Source organism: Callospermophilus lateralis, chromosome 3 (assembly GCF_048772815.1).
Source record: "Callospermophilus lateralis isolate mCalLat2 chromosome 3, mCalLat2.hap1, whole genome shotgun sequence".
In the NCBI taxonomy this organism is placed as follows: domain Eukaryota; kingdom Metazoa; phylum Chordata; class Mammalia; order Rodentia; family Sciuridae; genus Callospermophilus; species Callospermophilus lateralis.
This window is the reverse complement of record NC_135307.1, coordinates 189,406,790-189,431,623: the sequence shown is the minus strand read 5'-3', so window position 1 is coordinate 189,431,623 and position 24,834 is coordinate 189,406,790. Positions and strand designations below refer to the sequence as shown.

At 45.5% G+C, this 24,834-nt stretch overlaps 1 protein-coding gene across 2 annotated transcripts; it reads right to left on the bottom strand.

Annotated features, from left to right (window-relative positions):
* Positions 1-202: 202 nt before the first annotated feature.
* Positions 203-22,671, bottom strand: Znf217 (zinc finger protein 217). 2 transcript variants are annotated; one of them, XM_076849169.2, is made up of 6 exons: positions 22,503-22,671; positions 10,013-11,788; positions 6,020-6,136; positions 3,810-5,354; positions 2,192-2,325; positions 404-513 (listed from the first exon to the last, which is right to left on the bottom strand). In XM_076849169.2, the coding sequence occupies exons 2-5, from the start codon at positions 11,409-11,411 to the stop codon at positions 2,216-2,218; spliced, it is 3,171 nt and encodes a 1,056-aa protein (XP_076705284.1). In that variant the 5' UTR covers positions 11,412-11,788; positions 22,503-22,671; the 3' UTR covers positions 404-513; positions 2,192-2,215. The 2 variants fall into 2 exon arrangements, with proteins under 2 accessions (XP_076705286.1, XP_076705284.1); XM_076849171.1 differs by lacking the exons at positions 2,192-2,325; positions 22,503-22,671 and adding an exon at positions 3,285-3,288 and having other exon boundaries at positions 203-496; positions 3,799-5,354; positions 10,013-11,436.
* Positions 22,672-24,834: the final 2,163 nt, after the last annotated feature.

Here is a 24,834-nt window from a genome sequence, read left to right as displayed (position 1 = left end):
AGTCATTGAGAATTTCTTTTTTAAAACATACATTTTAAATGAGCACAAACAGCAGAAACTGCTCCATGTGTTGAGCTCAACTAGAGAAAAGGAATACACAGTATTTAAACAAGCATTTTACAACATAGATATTTACAGAGTTTACCTGAGGTGCAAGCATTATATATTTTCCTCCACCCCACCCTCCCAACCCCAAATGATTTCTTTTCAGCAGCGCTCAAGTATGCAAAAACTCCACTTATTTGGTCAATTCTAAAAAAAATATTATTCAGGGACAAAATAGAGATTTCCAGTCCCCATTGGGTACAGCTCAACTGTTCCAACTAGTTTTTATTGCTATTTGGTACAAAAGTTAACAGAACAACTTTACAAACTGTAGTGTTCCTCACATGTTCTTTACATGTTCTATGTACAGTACAATCACAGCTTATTTCAGTAGCTTTCACCACTCGCCTTCTCAAAGATGAACTAAAATTTATTTCACGGAGAGTACAAACTTATTTCCAGCAAGACCTACAGGAGGGGGGAAAAGTTATAGCTGATTAAGATTTAAAAAAAAAATCAACAGTTAAAAAAGATTTTTTAAATATATTAAACAAATAAACAAATGGAATCTAGAAATGCAATGTGTTCCATTTAAAGTTCAAATTCTGCAACAAGTATCAGGAGACTATGTAGAGATAAAGCTGCACTACTTAAGAGATAATTCAACCAAGAATTAACACTTAGTACCAAATACATCAAGTCTGGCAAAGGTCAATACCTCCCATAAGAAACTAGAAGCTTATACAGTAAGAAAGAAAACTATAGGGATGGGGCTAGGAATATTTAACAAACAAAATGTAATTTAGAATAATCTCCCCTCTGTGAAAAAGGGGGCATAAAACATTTTATAAGCCTCTCAGCAACTGTCTATCAAGGTACCACTGATGCTCATGTCACCTGGACTCAGCCTGGTCTCCTGCGATGACATCACTTCCCACACCTTCTGCCCATGCCACCTCACTTAAGAACACAACTACATAAGGCTGGTGTAGCCCTGGGAGAACCTCGTTTCTGTGTCGCTGGAGAAGCTCTGCCCTGGATCCTAAGCACCTTCTCCTGTTTGTATCCTGGTGTCTAGGAGGCACCAGGTGAGAGACTGCTCCAGGAGTAATGGTGAGGACTTTATGGAACAAGTACCTGAGTGGGAACGAACTCTGCCCAGGAACCCCAGTCTTGTTAATTCACCTGGGAGTATTAAAGCGACCCTAGGGAAATCATCCTTACACAGATATCCTGCCCTGTCTAAATCCCAAATGAACAAGTTAACGTGAGATAACCATGATACTGGACTCTTACGGAGCTACTCTACACTTGGCATACTTTGGCATACAAACCCAACATCAAAATAAACTTGTTTGTTCCTATCCTAGTGCCTTTTCCCAACAGATAAGGATTTGAGAAGGCTTTTTATATATATATATATATTTTACAAGTTGTTGGACACAATACCCTTATTTTGTTTATTTTTATGTGGTGCTGAGGATCGAACCCAGGGCCTCACAAGTGCTAGACAAGCCACCTACCGCTAAGCCACAATCCCAGCCCCTGAGAGGGCTTTGAATAAGCTCCTCAACTAAAACATTGGGCACAAGCTTGGACTTCCAGACACATATGGGTGAGGGGGACCTTGGGCAAGTTACGTAATCCCAGTCTCAGTCACCTTGTCACCGAGGTATACAAAGCACCTCCTAACCCTGCAGCACACACTTTATTTTCTGCCTGCAGGCTGTGCAGTCTGTCACAGCTACCTAACTTTTCTGCTAGAGCAGAAAAGCAGCCATGAAGAGTCAGTAAACAAATGCACAGCTGTATTCCAATAAAGCTTTATTTACAAAAGTCTTGATGAAGAGCCAGTTTGCTGCCCCCTGCTGTAACAAGGATTAAATGTCTACTGATCATGAAACACTTCATTCAATGCCATCCCAAAGTAAATGCTTAGGAAACTCAGGGGACATGATGATTGTTTTACTATTGTCCCCACTAATATCCAAAACCCTGAGCACTGTCACCTGAATTTTAAAACACCTAAAGAAAAAAAAATTAAAATTAAAAGCAAATTTATTTTGAAATATTGGGCAAACTAGATTGATTTATTTTCAATTAAGTAAAATCAACACATTACATTTAATGTAAAACATAGACTCACCTTTCTTCCCAAAAAAATAGGAAATCAAGTTTTTTTGTCATTTGGTCGATAATGTGCATTCCCAATGAAATTCTCATAGTTCCTCTTTTGCAGCATGCTGCTGGATAAGTGTTGGTACGACACAGGCCTTTTTCCTGGTTGGACAGAAAGTGTAAAGGGGCATTTAGGGTCAAGTTCAAACAACTGGGTAAGATTCATACGGGCTGTTAGTTGATTTTCAAAATTCCTACCACTGATAATCTGATTGCTTTATGCCACAACACAAGAAACCATGTACTTGTTTGCCCAGTTACAATTGTTTGAGAATTGTTTGAGAACATTAGCACAAAACTTCAAATTACTAAAAATCTACCTGCCAGGTTATCATTAGTAAGGATTTTTACTATTCAAAGGACAAAGGCACCATAATGTATTTTAAATCTATATGCATCATGAGCCAAGACTATGAAAGAAATAAAAAGCCTATTCCGAAGAGGACCTGACTTTTCTCATGAGGACATTTTGATATACATCCATTCTAAACACTGTGGGAGTGGAGAAAGTGGACACTTTTAATCAAAAGGCAGCAAAAATTACTATTTCATCACAACTTCAATAAAAACCACTGGAGTGTGTGAAAGCAATTGTTTTTTAATTTGCTATCCCTACCAGAACAATCGGCATATCAAGTTATCCTTGATAGACTGTTGTCACCACGTAGAATCCTTAATCTGAAACTAACAGGAACTAAAAGGTTTGAAAGGGACCTTGTCTCTCTGGGACAATACAAACCAGCATGGCTTGAAGCCAGCAGGACCATACCCAGTTCAATCAAGCTCACCAGGCAGGACACCTGGGATGCTCTACCTACCTTTCCACATGCTGGGTATGTGCCACACACTCTATACAAGGATGCCAGGAGAAGACACTTCCATGGGCAAACTCCAAAATAATATAAGATTACTATGTACACATAAGGGAAAATAATTCTTTATAATCCACTTGATAACAAATACAGGGGCTGGGGATAGAGCTCAGTTGGTAGAGTGCTTGCACAGGCAAGTGGGATGCACAGGCCCTGGATTCAATCCCCAGCACCACAAAAAATACCAACAACACTGGACAGGCAGTACAGTTCCAGCCTTCCTAATATCAGAACCTGACAAGGAGGGCCAGAAGTTCCCTCGCTTTCTCTCCTGACAGGACAAAGGGCCTCCTACGGTACGTACTGAGGCCCCCTGCCAGCTATGTGTAAAGGAAGGTGGCAGGCCTGCATGGATTATCCTGGGAAGGTAGGAAGCACTACCCCAAATCCCTCGGCAGGCTGGGTACAAGGAGAAAAGGGGCCATCTGATGAAGGGATGGGCTTAAACGACACGCGGAAGGAAAGGATTGGACCAGTGGCTCTCGGCCGTTGCTTTCAGGATCTATTCCACAACGAGAAAACTTTAAAAAGTGCTATTAATATCTCGGGAGTGAGATTCGATCCTGGAGGGTTCCGCTTTGGAGGATCACAAACCTCTGCCAAGCCTAAGGTCTCTGTCTACATCCCTAAGACCTTTCTGGCCCCTGGGCGGGACAAAGGCTAACTACCCCCCCACCCAGACCTGGGTGAACCCGAGGGGCACGGCCGCAGTACCTTCCAGCGCGGGGCCGGCAGCGGGATGCCCGGCGGGCGCGCAGGCGTACAGCGGTCCCGCGGCGCCATAGGGCTTCTGCACGGTCAGCACACCCGGCGCGTCCGCCTCCCCGGCGCTCAGGAACCTGGGCTTGGGCGGCAGCACAGGCGGAGGGCACACGCACTCCTGCGCCAACAGAGAGGTGATGCTCCTGACCACGTGGTACTTGGGCACGTCGTAGCCCCTTCTGCAATTAGACGCCGGCTGCTCCGCGTCCAGCGCAGCCGCACTGGACTTGAGTCTCTTGGGGAGGGGCTCCCCAAAGTCCGCCACCACCGAGCTGCTGGCGCTGCGGCTGCAGAAGTAGTCCCTGCCCTGCGGAGCCCACGGGCCTTCCGTCTTCGGGGGGTGGTCGACCGCGGCCAGACCGTTGCTGCTGCCGAGAGCAGGCTGCGGAGGGGCGGCCGCTGCGAGGGGTTTCGACTTGCTCTCGGGTCTCCTCATCTTCTCCGGAGCCGGGGAAACGCTGGGCTTGGAGAACATCTCGGGCTGCGGCGGTCGAGCGGCGCCCTGGCCCTGGCCCCCGCCGCCCTGCTGTGGCCTTTGCGACTTGAGGTTGCTTGGCGCTGGGGTGCCGGGGTCCAGCCCGGCGGTCGCCGGGGCCTTGCGGGCCTTCTCGGGGGGCAGCGCCTTGGGCTGCGCTTGCGCCTGGACGGCCGGCCGCGGCTTGGGCTTGTGCAGACTGGCCAGCGGCGGCACGTCCTTCCCCAGCAGCGCGGGCGGGCAGCCGGTGCGCCGGCTCCGCAGCAGGGACCTGCTCCTGCAGTTCTTGTGGATGTCGGGGTTGTACTTGTGCTCCAGCCGCTGGTGCATCATCAGCACCTCCGGGTAAAACGTCTTGAAGGTACAAAACGGGCAGGTGATGCTGGGGATCAGACTCTTACTCAGAGAAATTGCCGGGCAACTGTGAAGAGCCCCAAGGGACAAATTTAAAGGTTTCTCCTGACAGTCCACACTTGCCTGGTACTTGCCCTCCGCTGTGGTCTCCGCCTTCTTGTCCCTGTGGCCCACCGCCACCGCCGGGGCTGTGATGCCTTCCGTGGGGGGCGCCATGGCCACCTCGGACTTACAGATGAGGTGATCTGCCTGAGATTCAAGCGCTGGTCTCTTTTTTAACATGTCCATGTGAGCAGGGGCAGGATTTCTGCTCACTCGATCAGCGCTGTCATCAGCTGCATTTTTATTGAAATCCTGAGTATCTTTTTGTGCTGGTGAGAGGACAACGCTGCCCAGAACGTTCTGAAAGACAGGCGTCTCCTTAAGTTGCTTTGCAGGTGGGCTACCTTTAGCATCTTTGGCACCATCAAACAATCTCTTCAAATTTTTGGTCTGTGAACCGTCAGCGGCTAATTGTATATCTTGGGTCTCCTGACTTTTACCCTCACTCTTGGCTTCCACGGCAACCTCCACCTGCTTATCCTTGTGGTGTCTCTCCAAGTGATACCTCAGAGATGTCTTCTGGGCTGCAGCATAGTCACAGAATTCACATTTGTATGGTTTTTCACCTAAAAAGAGAAGTGCCACAATAAGTTATGAGAAATGTCAAAATTGAACTTTAGAGACTGGAAGAATCTATCACACTGGTCATGGGTTCTTTCCCTGATGAACTTACTAATCTTAGCTGGGATTTCTCAGGACCTGTTTTATCACCCTTACACTACACTGAAAACTAAAAAATAAATGCATATCTTCACCATCTAGTTGAAAGCTTGCTGTTAACTTAGCTTCACCATAGCCCTATGGATATGATTATGATTAGCACCCTCTTCCAGCCAAGAAGAGGGGGCAGGAAGACTGCTCAGCAGGCAAGTGGGTGAGATTCAAGTCCACACTGCCTCCCCAGCCACCGTTATCAAGGCTTCCAAAATCTAAGACTACTGAATGGTTGCTCATTTTGTTCTAAATCTTAAAAACGTCTTTAAAACAGAAAATTGGGGCATTTAAAATGAGTTTTAAATAAGACAGGATTCAGTAGTAGTGAACTAAATAAACCAACTTCAAAAGAGGAACAACTGTTCAAGTTACCATGATAGTAAAAGAATAAAAATGACAGCTGCAATCCGCATGCTGCACATGTATTCCCAAAATTATTCCAAGGCTCTAACACAAAAACAGAAGTGCATCACAATTCTTTTAGCTAATACATGCATTAGAAAACAAAGTCCTTTACCTGTATGCGTTCTGAGATGAATATTGAGGTAATAATTTGAACGGAAAAACTTTCCACAATAACTACACTCTCTCGAGGATGCAAGATGCTTTACTTTTCCTCCATCATCATTTTTATCTTAAAGCAGAAACAAAAATATTCATGTAAGAAGACAGCTGAAGCACATGGATCAGGCATGTTGACTTGAATATATTTGATATAAACATTTTTGAAAGGCATGAAAGAATTTTTCTATTGTTCAGGAATAGAAATAAAAAGGCTAAAAACACACCAAATGCTGCTGTGGAGTTATTTGAGGTTCTGAAGCTTTGTGGCATCTGCTTTGTTTTGGGGGATAGCAGAGTGCACTGCTTTGATTGGGGGATAGCTGAGTGAGCAAGATTCGGTTCCCTGCCTTAATCACAAAGTTAAGCATAATGCACTCAGCTGCACAGGTGGCATTCCACTCCCTCCACAGGGAAGGCATAGGACCTGGCTGGCACTCCCGGTGCCTGTACCCCCTGGCAGGGGTGACCAACTTCTTTAGAACTTAGGAGGATTGAGTTATCAATATAAATCATCAATTCTCCCAACAACAGAAAGAAAAGTGCTTAAGATTAAACAAATTACCACTAGATGGCAGCAAGCACAACCTAATCTTCACCAGCAAAGCAAGCTTGGTATTGGGCAAACTCCTGAGAAAGTCTGTCAAAATTTAGCAGAAGTTTTAGAGTATATTGACCACAAGAATTCACATGGGCAGACTGTATCTAAAATCTGTTAGATATGTCAAAATCTGTTCCCAAATGACAAGGTGCTAACTTTTGAACTTCAGTCTTTACAATCAGTGTATCCTATGCACATAAATCCTCAGGGATTCTAAGTACAGGATGATTGATGAGCTGCAAGCACACCAGCCCTCCCTCCAGACAGCTGGATGTGCAAGAGTTAAAACATCCTCCACCTGAATATTTTAATTCTAAATAAATACTCCCTGTGGCAGATCATATTACACACAATATTAATGACTCAAACAAATTTTGGTCATGTCTTAAAATTTGTCATAAGGGCTGAAGGCAGAGCTCAGTGGCTGAGTTTCCCTAACATGCATGAGGCACTGGGTTCCAAACTCAGCCCAAATAAAAAATTTTTCAAAAAAAGTAAAAAAAAAACAGCATTAACTAAACTGGCCATTTGCCATCTGAAACTGCTATTTCCAATTTAGTGTTCTCCTCCATTTTGCATTCATGATTACTTATAGCCAACTAATTCAGACTCACAGACCCTGGTGAATCTTCATGTAAGAAGGCAGGACAATACAATCTCCACTACCCTACACCTAGAGTTCCATCTAGGACAGTGTCTCCACCTACAAGACAGAGACAACCCCTGACCTGAAAAGAGGCACCAGGAAGACTTTTAAAAATTAATCATTGACTTTGCTTTCTTAAAACTAAACCTAAAGAAAGTCAGGTTGATAGTACAGTAAGATCAGCCTGGATTAGAAAGCCACATAATCACATCAATTTAGGAAAATCTTTTCCCTAAATATGGAACAAAAGCTTTTTCTTACAACCACATCCAACTGGCTGAGTTTCTAGCTGGGTTTGAACCTGTATATTTCCTACTTCAGCTCTGCAACAGGACTTATGGTATGTTGCATCATAAAGGTCTTTATTTAGAACAAAGGATGTGAAGTTCCCACATTTGCCTGGCTTCTTCTGCCTTTTAGCATCACACTTCACAGTGCTGCTGTTTAAAGCAGAGTAAACTTTTTACAGAGGGCTGTTGCAATTACCCATGGGAGCTGAAGACAAGGGTAGAGGAACCAACTCTGCAAACAGGGTAATGGGAACAAAGAAAAGTTAAGCAACAACAATAGGCCATAAACCACACAGTGGCACAACACACTCAAGCCAAGCTATGGCGCTGCCACCTGTGGCTGGGTCCTGTCTCCACCTGGAGGACCTAGTTCAGTTTTCCCACTCTACCTACTAGTGACTGGCCCTTCCCTTTCTCCCAGGGCACAGGGCATCTCCCAGCACTGACATCAGGAGAGATCACTCAGCTGATGAGAAGCCTATGGTCAAAACCTTTTCTATGATGTCATGAAGGGACCGTCCTATTTTCTCTAGATGTCTGGAACTGAAGATTGTAATATGGTGTGTGCTGGGCTCCCTGTGTCCCAGGAGGCTCTGTACATTATATAGCCAATAGGAAAACTACAGCCCTTGGGTTGATTTATCACTTAACCAGAGAGAGAAGTGGGCACTGGATTAAAAATGGGTGGCAGGGGAATTGGAGTTGTGGCTCAGTGGTAGAGTGCTTGCCTGGCATGTGTGAGGCCTTGGGTCTAATCCTCAGCACCGCATATAAATAAGTTAATTAGTAAAAGGTCCATTGACAACTAAAAAAAAAAAAAAAAAATTGAAATGGGGAAGAGTCTACCGCACTATGCCTTTGAGAATACAATTTCATGGAAAGGAGAAGAAGGCATCTGTTCTAACCAAGACCACTGGTTTGTAAATGATGTCGTTTCTCCTTATTCACTTGTCGATTACACATCCTACACATCGGATGTTTTACAAATGTTTTAAGCAGCAGAATCCTTTACTCAAACAAATATTAAGCCAGGCCAGGTGACACACGCCTGTATTCCCAGTGACTCAGGAGGCTGAGTCAGGAGGATTGAAAATTCAAGGCCAGCCTTAGCCAATTAGCCAGACTTTGTCTCAAAATAAAAAATAACAGAGATCTAGGGATGTAGCTCAGTGGCAGAGCACCCCCCAGGGTTCAATCTTCAGTAACCTGTCCCGGAAAAATTAAGAAGATCTGAAACTCCAGGTGACATGAGGATGGGATGCAAAACTGGACATGGGTGGACTTCTCACGCCACAGATGCCACCCACTAGGATAAGAAACAAGATATAAGCTAGGCCTTGGCACTGGTTTCTGCTTCTATAAATGCCACTGACATGCTGAGTTTACTCAACAGTGAGATTTCTTAAAATTCTCTTTGGTGTGAGCCAGGCACAGCGCCACCCGCCTATAAATCCAGTCACTTGGGAGGCTGAGACAGGATCACAAGTTTGAGGCCAGCCTTGGCAACTTAGCAAGACCCTGCCCCTGTCTTAAAATAAAAAGGGCTGGGAATGTAGCTCAGTGGTAGAGTACCCTTGGATTCCATCCCCAATGCCTAATTTTAAAAACACTAATGTTTATATCTATAGATAGATATAACATGCATAGTATATACACACACATTCCACACACCTTCACATTGCACACACACCTCCCTTTCAGGTGTTCACACTCCCTGTCCCTGACTTTGCAGACAAACCACCTGAGTTCCTGAGGGACCTATTCACAGACCCTAGCCTTCCTGCGCACAGGAGAGGGTCATCAGAAGTACCAATGCCTCTCCCAGCAGTCGCCTCCTGGCTCTGGCTGACAGGCGTCCCAGGGCATTGTGACCACTAGACACGCACTGGAGTAGAGACAAAAGAACTGGGAGGTGACAGATACAGTTGGTTTACCAACAAAGTAGGAGTGTCAGAAAACCCCAGTGATGGCTAGGGCTCCCAAACTGGGTGATGATGTTCCAGGCCACGACACTCTAGTGTAGGGCCATCCTGTGCGCTGCAGGATGTCCAGCAGCATTCCTAGGCTCCACCCACAGGGTGTCAGCACACACTGCACCCTGCACAGCTGAGACAATCAGAAAAATCTCCAGACGCTGCCAGATGTCAACTGACTTGGGGCAAGATCACCCCTACCAAGAGCCACCGCTGAGCCTGAGGCACAAGGTAGAAGAAAACGGGTGTCCGCTGTGGACAGAATTTACAGAGCAAGGAGAAACCCTGGCAGGCCTTTAACTCGCCTCTGTTATTACAGAAATGAGAGGGAGGGCCCGCCAGGTGAAGTGACACACAGTGGCACCAACAAGGCCTGGAAGAAGAACCCTGCTTGGAGCCCTCCCGGCCAGTGTTCTCCAGGACACACGGAGCAGCTTACCCAAATGCAGCCCTTCAGGGAGCCCATCCTCAGACCCATCTTCAGAGCCACCTTCTCGGTCCACAGCGCCACCATCATCCAGAGCAGTGGTGAGGTCTGGGGAGCACGTCCCAGGCTGCCTTCCATCCACGGCCATGGTGGGCGACTCAGCGTCCGCCCTCCTGTCCCGCTTGTGCACGCGCGAGTGCAGGACCAGCTGGTGGTAGGTCCTGAAGGCCCGGCCACACTCAGAGCAGTGTGTGGGCTTCTCTTTGTTGCCACACACCTTGGGGTCCGCGTCCGCGGAGGGCACCTCACCATTGGTGTGTCTGGGCTTCTCTTTATCTTGCGAGAGCCCTGTGCAACTGTTTTTACTTGTTTTAGACTTTCCAGAACCTTCCGATTTACTCCCACTCCAAATTTCTCCAAGTTCTTCTTTTTCGGAACACGAGTCGTCATTGTCGGTGCTTCCCTCCTGTCCGGACTCCTTCACTTCTTCCTGGGCGATGGCGACCTTCCCTTTGGTAGCCAGCTGCCACGCCTGGTAGGTGGTGAAGGGATCCAGCTGAGGTATGCACCTCACAGGCCTGCTCCCAGACTCAGGGTGAGATCTGGGCATTAAGTTCAAGAACTGCAGAAACTCCTCCCGTGGAGACGGCATTCCCTCCTGCATTCCCTCTTGCCGAGAGTCGGTCTGTGTACTGCTGGTACCGGAAGCAGTTTCTTTGGTGTGTACCTTACTGTGCTCAATTAGATTTTCTTTATTTGGAAATAGGAAGCCACAAACCATACAGATCTTGTAAGGAGATGAGATGCTCCCGGCCACGTGTACCTGGACAACTTCATTGATGGTGACAGGACTCTCCAGGCCTTGCTGCAGTTTGTTCCTGGCACCCGACTTGCCATTGTGCGTCCGCATATGATTTTTAAGGAACCACGGCTCCTTGAATCTTCTCCCACACATGTTGCACCCGTAAGTGAAAGAGTCCTTGTGTTTCTTCATGTGGATCTCAACATCAAAAGCAACTCTAAATGTCTGTCCACATACTTCACAGCTGAATTCTTCATTTTCTTTGCAGCTCGTGTCCTTTGGTGGTTCTGTTCGCACCTGACTTTTATCCAAAGGACTGAGATACTCAGCTTCCACACGCAGAACTGCTGGCTCACAGAGGGTAGGCCGGTGCTGCATTAAGACGTGTTTGTTAAGGTCTTCTGCATGTGTGAAGGTCTGACTGCAAAACATGCAGTCCAAGGGCATAAATCCTTCTATCTGGATGATATTTTTTTCTTGTGAAGCTCTGAAAGGTACAGCAGTGGTCCCTTTAATTGACAAGGCATCACCCACCTCCCCCTGGGTGCCAAGAGCACTGCTGATGACTTCTGGTCCATCCATGTACACTAGCAGGGATTGAGTTGGCATGTTCCCTGATGTGCTAGGACTGTGTACACAGAAGACTCAAAGTTCAGCTGGGGAATTTCTGGAGTTGGAATAAGGCCACTTTCAAGACTTGTCACTCACACCTCCAGCAGCTCTGGGCTTCAAAACTAGAGCAAATATGTACTGTAAAGTTCAAAGCAAATTGTATACTCCTCTACCTTCTTATCTTCAGAAGTTTGTAGGAAGTGCAGTGACAGAGTGTCACTGGCTCTTTGCACAAACAAGGCACAGATTGCCTGATGCCGTGATCCAGACACAAATCAGCACCAAGCGTTAGTCCTCCTGGTCTCCATTGAGTGAGCCCTGCCACTGAGCAAGAAGTTGATGCCAGCGATATGGAGACAAGGGATTTCCAAAACCTAAAGGGAAGTAAACAGAAGCGATTAGCTGCACTTGAAGGACAGGCAGACGACACAGTTCCTCCACGAGGCAGAGACAGGACCCAACTGCCTCTCTTTAATTCACTCCCGCATCCTGTTCAACATGCTAGTTAAGCTGCCCCCAGTGCTTCCCCAGCCAGCACACTTGTATATGTCACACGGTCAAGAGCTCTGAAAAGCACGGGGCTTCACTCATCTCAATCTAAAAGGTCAAGTTTTAGGGCAGAAATTGTTAAATTCAGCTGAATCTATTTTAAATGTCACTAAGTCGCGCACAGGTACCCTAGACACAACTTCCACAAATCTGAAAACTATTAAGAGGTCATGAAAAATCAGATGACAAAATTGAACCACTTCAGGTAAAAATCTTAAAAGCCAATCCCCAAAATTGCCTTACACAACCAAATTACCAGCAACAACAAGATACACTCAAAGGAAGGCTCCAAGGTGACACAGATCAAAAACATAAGCATAGGAAACAGGAACATTTCCTCTAGTCCTCACTGCAGAGACAGAACACCTCAGAACGCTCACTCTTCTTGGCCAACAGTTCTTTGATGAACTGGGGTTCACTGGATATTCTAACCCCCAACCCGCTGTCAGCATCCCAGGTTGCTCTCAACCACTCTATGCCCTCAAGGAGCACCAGGCGGGCTTCCCAGTCCAAACAAGAAGTAAGGCAAGGCACAAAGCCGCCTGCCTGCTGCACTTGCACATCTTACTAAAGCCCATTCCAACCCGCTTACTCTTCCATCAGAAAATAGACCCTCCCGGTTTTTAACCCCTCTTGCTCATTACAGATTGGCCAGGTGGGAAAGGATTACTTTTTTTAAAGCTGTGCAGACTCTGATTTGGAGGCTAATTTTCACTCTTGGAAGAGAATTAGTCTCTAAAGCCAGTACTCTACACTCTTAGGACATCCAGAGGACTTGTTTCTAAATAGTCCCTTTTACTTTAAAACTTCAGCTGAGTATTCCTACCAAGAAAACAAAGACACACAAACTGCTCTCACCACAGTCAATACAAAACAAAAACACACCACCTCCCTCAGCTGCCCAGGTCTCTTCCTCCTCTTCAGCTCAACCCCTTTATCTTTGGTTTTGAATCAAGTACAGCTTCTTTCCTACAGAGGATTCCAGACCAGAGATGAGGGTGGAGAAAGAATAGCAGTGTTTTATCTTAATTTCTTTCTGTTCTTTGTTGCAATCACAATGGAGGCTGGTTACCTTCCTGTGTGACCTAAGAGAACATGGCAGGCTCCTGAGTTCTAGCCTGGCTTAAGGCTGTCACCGCCACAGACCTGTCTTTTTGCCTCTGTTGAACCTGGTAGGTTACACTGCAGGACAGCTCTTAGAGCTCCCAAGGTCTATGGTTCGGGGAGAGAGTGGCTCACAGAAGAATACTCCATGGCTCTGTGACTCGAGATGTTGTGATGTTCCACTGTGGGGCTGACAACTTACTCCACAGAATTCATTGAAGGCCAAGGTCCAAGCAGTATTTTAACTGAAGAACTGAGCTGCAGATTCTAAGAAAGAGATGATCACACCCTGACAGCACTGTTTTCACCAGCCAAAAACTAGAAGAGAAATATACAATGCAGCGAGTGCTACAGAAAGCCACAGGAGTGATTTCAATTTGAACACATTGTCACTTATTTGAGGTCTTTCCTCCTCTTAAGGGCTAAAATACCCCTTTTCAAAAAATGAAAGTGCCAAGCAAGTAGTGGAGTGTTTTATTATTACTAGTATCCTTACTTGGCAAAATCAAAGTCATCCCGTGTCAGATATCAACTATTCTTTAAAGGAACTTTGGCTGGGTTTGGGGTGCAGCTCAATGGCACCTACAGAGCAAGCACAGGCCCTAGATTTGACCCTCAGTATCCCAAAAATAATTTTTTTAAGTTTGGGTTCTTTTGCCAATCCCTTTAAATTTAAAAATTTAGGAGAACTCCACCTATCTATAATACCCTTTCCAAAAAAGACCCCAGCCTTACAATCAACTACTAGATGAGAAATTAGATGTGGGTATATCCCTTTTCCAATCCAGGGTACAAGCACAACTCAATCACTGTAAATAACATCTTGGAAAGGAGGTTAGGCACCATTTCTATCTGTGAAATTTTCAAATGTCTGGGGCCTACGGAGGTCAGCACAACTCTGCAGGACAGGACCTTCAAGACACTTCACGAGAGTGAAGGCCTGAAAAGGAGGCAGAGCTGGAAAGGGTGGAAGGAAAGAGCTCCAGTCTCACTAGGTGGAGAGATGGAGACGTGGGCGGGTCCCAGAGGAAGCTTCCAGGGCAGGTTCTGATGCCCACAAACTGTGCAGCTCTCCTGGCACCAGAGGACCTTGAAGTCACCATTGAGGCTTGCTCCCGCCTTCTTCCAGCACAGCCCCTGCTCCTCAGTAAAGACTACACCCTCCAAACCTTTCCACCTTATCTAAAACCATCCTGTCAGGAGTTGGATCTGGTGATGTGTCTTTAATCACAACTACTGAGAAGGCTGAGACAGGAGGATTCCAAATATGAGGTCAGCCTGGGCAACTTAGCAAGACCCCATCTCACATAAAAAATAAGAAGGGCTGGATCTGGGGCTGTAGCTCAATGGTAGACCACCTGCCTGGCACATGTGAGGCACTGGGTTCAATCCTCAGCACCACATAAAATTAAATAAATAAGAAGAGCTGGGGATGTAGCTCAGTGGTAAAGCACCCTTGGGTTCCATACCCAGTGCCTTCCCCCCATCCCAAAAAAAAGAAATAAAAATTAAAAGGCTGCGAATGCAGTTCAGTAGCGGAGTGTCACTGGATTCAATCTCCAGCACTATAAAATCATCCTGTTTGGACCAATATATATATATAAATACATATACAATTTTAAGATTAAAAAAGACAAAAATAATTAAAAACACCCTGTTGGCCTGCTTCTTAAAATAAGATCCTAAGATAGCAAAGCCCTGCTGGCTTGTTCCCGATGCCCTGGTGCCAACACAGAGTTGGTCCCTCAAAACACACCTGCACAACCAGACAGCAAAGAAGCGAGGTGTACACCTCTGGCCACAGCCATCAACCATAACCATCTGATATTAAAATTAGCATGAGTGGCCAGGCCTGGAGGCTCAAGCCTGTAACCCTATGACTTGGGAGACAGAGGAAGGAGGATCCCAAGTTTGAGCCAGCCTCAGCAACTTAATGAGGCCCTGTTTCAAAATGAAAAATAAAAAGGACTGGAGGAGTGCTCAACCACCCTGGGTTCAATCCCCAGTACCAAAAAATAAAATTAATAATAATGTGAATGGTCATCCAAACTTCCACATGGCTACCTAAGACTGCTGTCTAATTACACCTCTGCAGTTTCAAGACTAGAATAACTGAAAGCAGGAATCATTTTTGATCACACATAAGGTTGACCAGCACAAAGAAAACTGCATCAGTTTGGGGGCAGAGGTGTAGTTCAGTGCTAGAGCCCTTGTTTAGCCTGCATGAAACCCTGGGTTCTGTTCCAACCCCACCAAAAAAAAACAAAAATGCCTCACTTGGATTTACACCCTCTTCTCACGCAACCCACCAAAACAAATCCACTGGGCATGCCACGGAAACCTCTGAAGCAAAGGCCCTGGCTCTGAGATACCACAGAATTCTTCAACACTAAAGCACCAAATAATCCAAACCAGGTGTCCATTACTTAAAACCAAAATCTTTAAAGTGGTTGTGATAACAAAGAGTTAAATAACATCAAAACTTACCCAACAGAAAATTAATCATTGTAATTAATGTGTAACAACAGTGTGCAGTGCTGCTGACAAACTGTCTTTCAGAACAAATGGAGGGAGAAAGAGGACATTCTAACCCTGATTCAACACCACCACCCACATACTTCTAGTGGGCAGCGAAGTACACATTCTCAACACACCAAACTTATTAAAAATAAGAGACTTTTGCAAAAAAAAAAAAGAAAAAAAGAAAAAAAAGGTGGAGGGGTGATTTACTGGGATGCTTCACCACTGAGCTGCATCCCCAGCCATTCTCATTTTTTGATAGGTCTCACTAAATTGCTGAGACTGGTCTTGAATTTGGGATCCTCCTGCCTCAGCCTCCTGGGTTGCTCTAACTACAGGGGTGCACCTTTGCATCTTGTGCAAATAATTTGTACCCTAAGGCAACTAAGGCAAGTGGCTATTCAGTACAGAGGTAGTGTCTGAAGGAAAAGGAAAGTTCAACTTACACTGTGATCACTTAAGTGGGAACTTTTTTTTTTTAATGTACCACAACATAATCTTTGAAACTCAGTAAGAACTACCTAACTATAGCTGTCTGAAATAAATCTGTTCTTTTAAGTAGTTATTTGTGTCTAACTACCTGTAGATCTTAAAATTAGCAAACATTACACATTTCTTAATGAAAAGCACCACAATGTGTGTTCAATCAGGGGCATCTGCCGTCTTCCTGGCAATGTCTGTGGCTGGAGATGCCTGGAGACAAGCCCCTCACTGCTCCTCTGAACAGCTTATCCCACATCCTGGTCAAGGGGCAGTTAGTTCGCCACCACAGGACATAGCAGTGAGGTATTGCAAATCCTCAAAAATTGTCAAAAACACATAAAAATTCTACCCATAGTCAAGTAATTTGCAGTATTCATACAAATCTACTTTTTCCCAAGTTAGTAAAGTGTCCAAATAAATGGTTATTGAATCAGTCAACTTAAAGTCTACTCTGACCCATCATCTCCATCCTCAAAACTATAAATGCAACTCCAAACTCTGGTTAGGAACTTGGAAGCTTTTCTTTAAGTTTTTCCTTTATGTTTTACACATATTATTTTTCTTAATCCTACAAATGAAGAAAACTACATATTGTCTACAATAGCAACCAACACCTGGAAATTTAAATCCTTCAACAGTATCAAGGAAATCACCAAGGTCACATCCACAAGCTAAACAGTCAGCCCACATTTTTTTTTTTTTTTGGTAGAAAAAGGCTTGAGTTAAGAAAGATTAAAATATCCAAAGTTTAAATTCAGCATTACAACCCAAACCATCACAGGCAAAAGAATGATCAAAGGTAGAACCTGGGACACTATCTCATTGTTTCAAAATTACATACAAATACTCAGGCCTAAACAGGATATGTGTGTGTGTGTATCCATATATATATATATTTGATCATAACTAGAAATGGCCTGATTCAGCCCAAATCAGGTAAGGTCTGCTTAAAAGGATCTTAATAACTTAAAGCACTATGTATTAGTTTTAGTTTCAAATTATCAATAGTAATAGATACTGTGATCTATAAACTGGCTTTCAAAAACTCCATCTTGATATGAAAAAGTCATAAGGGAAATTAATTTTTTTTAAATTTTGAACTAAGCAAAGCTATCAGTGAATTTCTTCTATTACTTGTACTTAACTAGTATGACCCTAAATATTTTGAAAAGATTTGGCAGGTCTAACCACACCCCAGGGGAGGGGGTGGGGGAAATATCAGCAATTTAAAAAATAAACTGTCCTATCTTTGCCTGTTAAAACTCTACAAAGAAAACACACGTACATACCTACACACAAAGTAACTGTATGTCACAAAGTATGATACCTGTCACACTGCATTATACACACACAAGACCACTCTTCCCACAAGGCCAACCATCACATCCAAATTAGACCCAACTGAACTAACTTCAGGATCAATAGAAGCAGAGGCAATGCCTGGGTCCTGAGAGCCTTCTTTAGCAATATCTGAATATTCCCCTATCTTCTGTTGACAATTAAAATCATGTCTGGTTCTTGTAAGTTACCTGTTTGCCTTCCAATCTAAGGCAAAAAAAGTCTCCTTTCAATAACCTAATCACTATTCAAAAGATAAATATATGAAACTGAAGAAAAATTTTATAAATTACCACCCCCCAAAAAAGAGGAAAAAAAAATTTCTGGTATAATGGTATTTTTAAGTTATCCTGATTTAGTACAAGTAGAAAGGTTAAAAAAAAAATGCTCCTAATTGGTTCAAGGACAAAACCCATCTGGAATCTAAAATTACCATCCATTTAACTACATCTTCAATTTGAAAAGTTGGCAGACTACAAAGTAATGAACACCAACACAAGAACACTACTCAAGCCCATTAGGAACCAGCCTGACTTTGGGGTAGTGTGGGTCAAAAACAACTGGACAGGCTTAAGAACAAAAGCCAGGGAATTAAATTCATTCTCTCAGACAACTTACTCAGCTGTCTTTTCAGGTTTAGTAATTTTATTTCTCAACTTTATCATAAAATTACCAAACTGGCCCCAAATTTCCAGTAACTCGGTTATGTTGTTACCCTGGGCAGGAAGTAATGGGGATGTTAGAACAGTCGGGTCAACAAATGTTCAAATGTAAGTCCTTTAAAAAGGAGCACTCCAACGTTAAATATAAAAGGGTGATCTGTGGTGGCAGCTGGCTAACAGGGGCTTCCCCCTCTTTACTTGGAGAAGAGATGTGTAGAATTGAGTGTGCTAGGCATGAGCTGCAGATTTTGAGAAAGAATGGTCCCTGGTTCTTCTACTTCCTTAAAGTCAGATTGCTATCTGCCCTCCTGGTCTAAACTCAAAAACCTTTGCCCCACATACCACTGCGAATTTGTCCAAACTATATCACCGCCTGGAGAACAATAATCCAGATCACCTTACTCTGAAAAGGCCCATTTCAGAGAGGTATTTATTCCTGCCCAAAAAATGGGGCCATTAAGTAACATTCAATAATCAGGCTTCCCACCCCTATTTAAGAAATTTCCTGCTGTCTTTGTGTAATATGTTCTTTCTCCCATGTGCATTTAAACCAGTTAGCTCCCCTCCCCCCAAAATCTGGAGATAAGGGGAGAATGAAGACTCCTCTATTGTCACAAGCTTAATTTACAAGCTGTAACTAAGCACTTCCCAATAAAATTTAAATATTCAATGACTGGAATTTCTTCAATTTTGGTAGCTGTTCTGTACATACCTTCCAGGTTTTTATTTTTTAATACTCCAGTAATTTGAGAACTATTCTAATTCCAATTGTAATGATTTAACTTAAAATCATTACATTTATTTTAGTTTATCAGCATACCCCTCCACCTACACATGTCATGTTTCTCATTCCTACTTATAATTGTAAGGCTCGAAAGTAGAGCCCCAGCAAAGCACTTCAGCTTTACCTTTTCAATTCATTTATTAAACACACTGCCAAGGGATTAAACTGAAATGGGAAGTGAGGAAAGAACCACTTAACAAATCATACCCAGCAACCTCGAAACCCGCAACACAGGCCACACTGGCACACAAGGCACAACCATACAAGATGATCTTTTTTTTTTTTCTGAGCAAATGGAAACAAAGCTTATGAAATTAAAAAAAAAAAAAAGCCCCATTTATTTTCAGAAGAGTGTCAAATAAAAGTAGATCCTGTTTTAAAGCAGTATGTTTTAGGCAGTCAAGGGTCATTAAAACTACTCAAAAAGTTCTTATCAACCAATATCATGTTTGTGGCAACTGTGAGAAAAGAATGCAATTTGATAAAGTGGAAAAACATCACATCTTCTGGGACCCCCAAGGCTCTAATCAAGCATCTCAGAATTAAGAGTGCTCCAGGGTTGGGAAATGGCAACCCTGCTGTGGCAAAAACATACCATTTCATAATAAACGTTGTTAAAAAAGAAAAAAGTGATTAGCATTTATCTACAATAAGGAGGCAGACTTAGTCGTGGCCAGACCTCGTATTCCTTAATTATTTCATCAGTTTGTAAGTGACTTGATGATTAAGTCTTATTTTCAGATTTCCTCTAAAACAAGTCCACTGGCAGGGGATTAGGGGCTCCCTTCCTCCCTCAAGTCTCACTGCCAAAAATGGAGGATTACAAAGACAATGCAAATCTCCCCACCTTAAAGACAGGCAGCCAAAGTCAGAACTTTCACTCCCCCCTCCTCCCTACCACCTGGGGGGGAAAATTGTGCTATTATCAAAATAGATTCTTAAGGGTGAGGGGAGGAATTTGTTTCTACAGATTTTTTCTGAGTGGTGTCTTACTTCCTTTTTTAAGTAAGAAGTGAAAGGGAATAATATGAACCCAGGACAACTGCTCAACTTCCATCTCACTTGTTATTTACAGCAAAGGTCAAACTGCAAAGTAGTAGGAAGGTGTCCTGAAGATAAAAGGATTAAAAGAAGCTGTAGACACTAAAAAAAAAAAAAAGTATGTGTCCTTCACCAATAAGTCATAATCTTTCCCTCCACTTCCTCCTCCGGTATGCAAACAGACCTACAATTCGAAAGGACTGGCCTTCCTCCCCACATCAAGTAAAATTCCAAACCACCAGATTATTAACCCTATTCTACAATCCAAATAAATTATAAATCTTATAACTATTGACAACTGAATTTTTAAGTAAGTCATTGCCACTTGAATTTACCACTTACATAACCGATTAAAACTGGCAGAAATGGGAGGGGGAAGGGGTGACTTCAACTAAAACATGATTTAAAAAAAAAAAAAAAGACCCAAAATACTACTACAGTCTCCAGAACACTGAACAAAACAGTATCTAAAATAAACATGACTTCTCAGAAGGAAAAAAGTCATCTACCACTAAGGACACACCTTAAAAGTTCTTAGCACATTAACTAAGCAAGCACAAACTAGTGGTTTGACTTGTATTTTTCAGACGAAAAGCAATTAGGTTATTACGCTGCACTTGTCACTACAGACACATAAAGCCTTTTTTAGAAACTCTAGATCTATTACTCAGCCTCAAAGTATTACAAAATTTAGCATTTTAAGTCTTATCAAAGAAGTCCAACCACTTCAGGAGGAAAGTACAGTAAAATAAGAACTCTAATGTACTTCCTGAGACATACAAAGAGAAGGTGGAAGGCCCCAGAGACCCCTACCTAAGTCGCCAGGCCTGGATGGCAGCTGTTGTTACCCTGCCTCTTCTTTTGTTGGGCTTAATCTCATGTCAAGTCATTCAACCAACTCAAAAGCGATGAAGACATAATTGAATCAACCTGAACTAAATCAGACCTAGGCTTCTTGAAACATACAGCTTAATGGTTCCAAACCATCTACCAAACTAGGAAACCAGCTACACTGTGGCTAGTACACACGGTGGTCAATAACACGACCCTGAATAGGCCCCCGGACCTCGGCAACCGCCACTTATTTAATCCATGTTTAGGAATGTCCAAGGCTTCAAGCCCTATAGGCTGATTCAGAAAGATAAATCGAGGCTCAAGAACAACACATTGAAACCCTAACCCTGGAAACGACTACCCTTTTCCTGGGGAGAAACGAGGGGGAGGGTTTCTGCGGCTCCAGGGCGGACAGGCCACTGGGGTCCCAGGAGGGGCCACGGTGGCTTCCCAGGCTCCTGTAACCGAACCTTGAGGAAAGCCGGCTCTCCCCACCCCCACCCACCCCACCCGCCCAAGAATGCGGCTTCCCGTCCTCGGTGGCCCTGCCCCAATCCTAAAGTGTGGGTCCGGGATCGGCGCCGCCTGCGCCCTCGGGAGGACCGCCCAGGCAGCCCGGCTGTAGCCCCGGCTCTGCGGCGCCCCGCTCCCCGTCGCGTGCGCTCGTGTTTGGGGCCAAAAGAGTGCAGAGAGCTCTGCATCGGAAACCCCGCGTCCCACCACCCAGCGCTGCCGCAGAAACTTCCCTTTAAAGAGAAGAAACACTCGGGCTAACACTTCAGTCCTCCCAGCCCTTTAGAGTTCCCGGCTCTGCCTCCCGCTGGCTCTAGGTTCCCCCACTGGAATCCAGAGTTGCAAAGACGTTCTTTAAGAGTTTATGGGGCACCAGAAGTTTTTGGAAAAATCTTTAAAAGGAAAAAAGCCAAACCACCTTATCACACACATCCTGGAAACGCAGCCCCGTGCGCCGCGGGCTCGGGGATGGGCAGGCGACCCGGGGCTCCCGGGACGGACTCGGGGCGCCCCGAGGGGGACTGAGCGGGCGAGGGCTGGGGTCCGCGGCGAGGCCCGCCCCCCGCGGACCCCGTGGACGCGCCCCCCGCCGGCCAGTGTGGACGGCCCGGCCATTGTCTGCGGGGGACGCTTGTTAGGACGCATTGTTTTGGCTGTTTCCAACTTGCCGGGCCCCCCGGCCACCGCAGGGACCCCGCGCCCGCCCCTCCGCGCGCCCCGTGGCCCGGGCGGCGAGCGGGAGACCTGCCCGCGGGCACCAACTTTTTGTAGAGCCCCACCGCGGCCTCGAAGCCGCGGCCCCCGCCCCGGCCGCGAAAACGGGGACCCCCGCCCGGCCCTGGAGGGCACTCGGAGGAGCGCGGCGGCCGGGCGCGGGAGCGCGCCGCCCGCCCAGGGAGGGGCGCCCCTAAGAGCCGGGCCGGGGCCGGGTCGCCCTTTACCTGCGGCCGGGGCTGGGCCCTCCCTCGCTCACGGCGGCCGGCTGCTCTGACACCGCGAGCCGGCGAGGTTTGAATGGGGAGGAGCGGGCGGAGGGCGGGGAGGAGCAGGCGACGCGAGTTCGCTCGGCCTTTTGTGCGGACACCTCCCGGTCCCGCGCCCGCACCCGGCCCCCCAAAAGAGACGGGGGCCCGAGGCTGAGGGGCGAAGCCATCCCCTCGGACACCTCAGCCTGGCGCCGGGAAGACCCTCCCCCGAAAAAGAGCGCTCCCCACCCCCACCGCCACCGCCCCCGCCGGAGGATTTGGGGGCCGGGCTCACCTCGGGCGCGGGGCTAAGGTGAGCGGGGCGGGGTGCGCACGGGGGCAAAGGCGCGGGCGCCCCCTACTCGTCCGCGCGGGGACAGTGCAGGCGCGGGGGTCCCTAGAGCCGCCGGGCGCGGCGCGTCCGGCGCTGGGGGACTGTTGGGTCAGAAAGTGCTCGGAGCAGCTGTTGCGCCCTCCCCCGGCCCCGCCGCTCGGGAAGCCCCGCCTCCGGCCTCCACCGGCCGCCCGGCCACGCCCCCTCCCCGCCCCGCGGTCCACGTGATCTGCGCAGGCGCGCCCCTGCCCCGCCCACCGTCGCGGACCCCGCCTCTGAGCGCGAGCGCGCGGACGAGTACGCGCACACGCTGTTCTTGGCCAGAGTCTCTGGCGCACGCGCGCGCCTTGCTGCCGCCCCCGCCTCCTCCTCCCGCCATCCGGCCTAACGTGGCCGGCCCGCGCCCCGGCGGTTCCAGTGACAGGTACTCGGGGAGGGTCCGCGATGGTAGTGCGCAGGCGCACAACCTACCCTCGCCTAGCAGCCTCCCCCCTCCCTTGCAAGGTGCGCCCAAGCGAGGGGAGGGGCTGGTAGCCGAACTCTTGGGTCATCCAGAATTACGAAAACCCTATACAATGGTTTTGGGTACGTTGGAAGATACTTATGTACAGAAAGCACTTTTTCAAATACCCTTCAAGTATGAGGAAGGAAAATGAGATAAATTGATTAATTATTTTTCTTTAAATTAGAATCTTCATAAAGCTAATTGTGAATTGTGATCTTTTTTTTTCTTAAGAAGCTGGGCTTGGGTTGCCCTTATTTCAGATTTCTAAATTTGGCCTAAATTCCAAGAAGCTATTAGGTTTGATAGAAATCCTGTGGATGAAACTAGACTAAAAGTGGGGACAAAAACAAACACAAAAAACTAGCCATTCCTCCTCTTTTCTGCACCAACTTATTTAAATCGTTTCCCAACTGTTTTCTTCCTTGTTTACAAGAAGAAAGGATGAAAGAAAGAAAAGGCAGGAAAAGGTTATGATTCCAAAGGTCTGAGATATCCCCCTATCTCAACCAAGCCCCAAGGAGGAACCATGGATGAAACAATCACATCGACTAATTTTTCTGCTCCAAAATGCAAATGAATGCAAATGTGAAATGGATCTATGCAAGTCGCTACAAACAAAATAGCCAAGTTGTTTTTTAAAAAACTGGCCTTCAGTGTATCCAAAATGGAAAACCTTAAAAACACATCAAGAAAAAGAAAAGCACTTAAAATATATTTCCTATATCAGAAAAAAAAAAAGCACTACAAAAAAAAAAAAAAAAAGAAAGATCCGGAACTGGTGAGCAACGCAATCCTTAATAAATAGGAAAAGGAATTTGAGAAGCCAGCTTAGCAAAGAGGAAGAGCTAGACCAGCCTAATGTTTTGCTGTCATTTTATATATAACTACTAGCCCCACATATGGTCTGGTTAGTCTTTTTTAGAAAGGAAGTGAATCAATTACTTACTCACACTTAATTAATTAGCAGTGCCAGAAGTAGATCCTTAGGCCAGCACTGTTTTGTTTTGTTTTGTTTCACTGCAGTACATGGATATTGATCATTTTCAGTACTAAGTTCCTTTTCTCACAAAAGATGAATACCTTTCCTTAAAATGTTTGTTAATACCTTATGAATATTCACACTCTAAAACATACTTCAAAAACACACTCTTCATGAGCAAGAAACTTCACTTTATCAAAACAAATGACTTGTGAGCCCTGCTCCAAAACAAAGAAACTATGAACAAGTGGCACCAGGTTGAGTCTAACCGTAGTGTAGCCTCACTCTACATGTTAATGGGTAACCTTTGAACTCTGAAACCTTGAATGCTGTAAACACAATAGCGCGGATAGTTAAAAAAACCCAGTGTCAAAATGGAGCAAAAAGAAAAGTCTCAACTTTTCAGTAGGCATAGGGAAACAATCAAATATTTTGACAAATAATCGTTTCACTAAGAACAATGGGACTCCGGCTCACAGACCTAGTTGCTACTGAATTATTTTTGGAGCAAAAAAAAAAAAAAAAAAAAAAGGTGGTGCTTTTTTCCCCCTATGCCCTCACAAAGCCACGACTCTGTCGAGCATTGTGGCATCATAGGGTACTTTCTCCTCCCCTTCCTCCTACCACCAAAAAAAAAAAAAAAAAATCTTATTATGTTGTAGCTTTTAAAACTGAAAGAGAATTGTGTTAACTGATCTATCTGCTAAGAGTTTTGTATGTGATCCTGATGTTTGAGTAAAGAATTACAAAGAGCCTTAACTCCTGGAGACCAGCCAACAAAACTGGGAAATCGTTGCAAAATTCTGCCA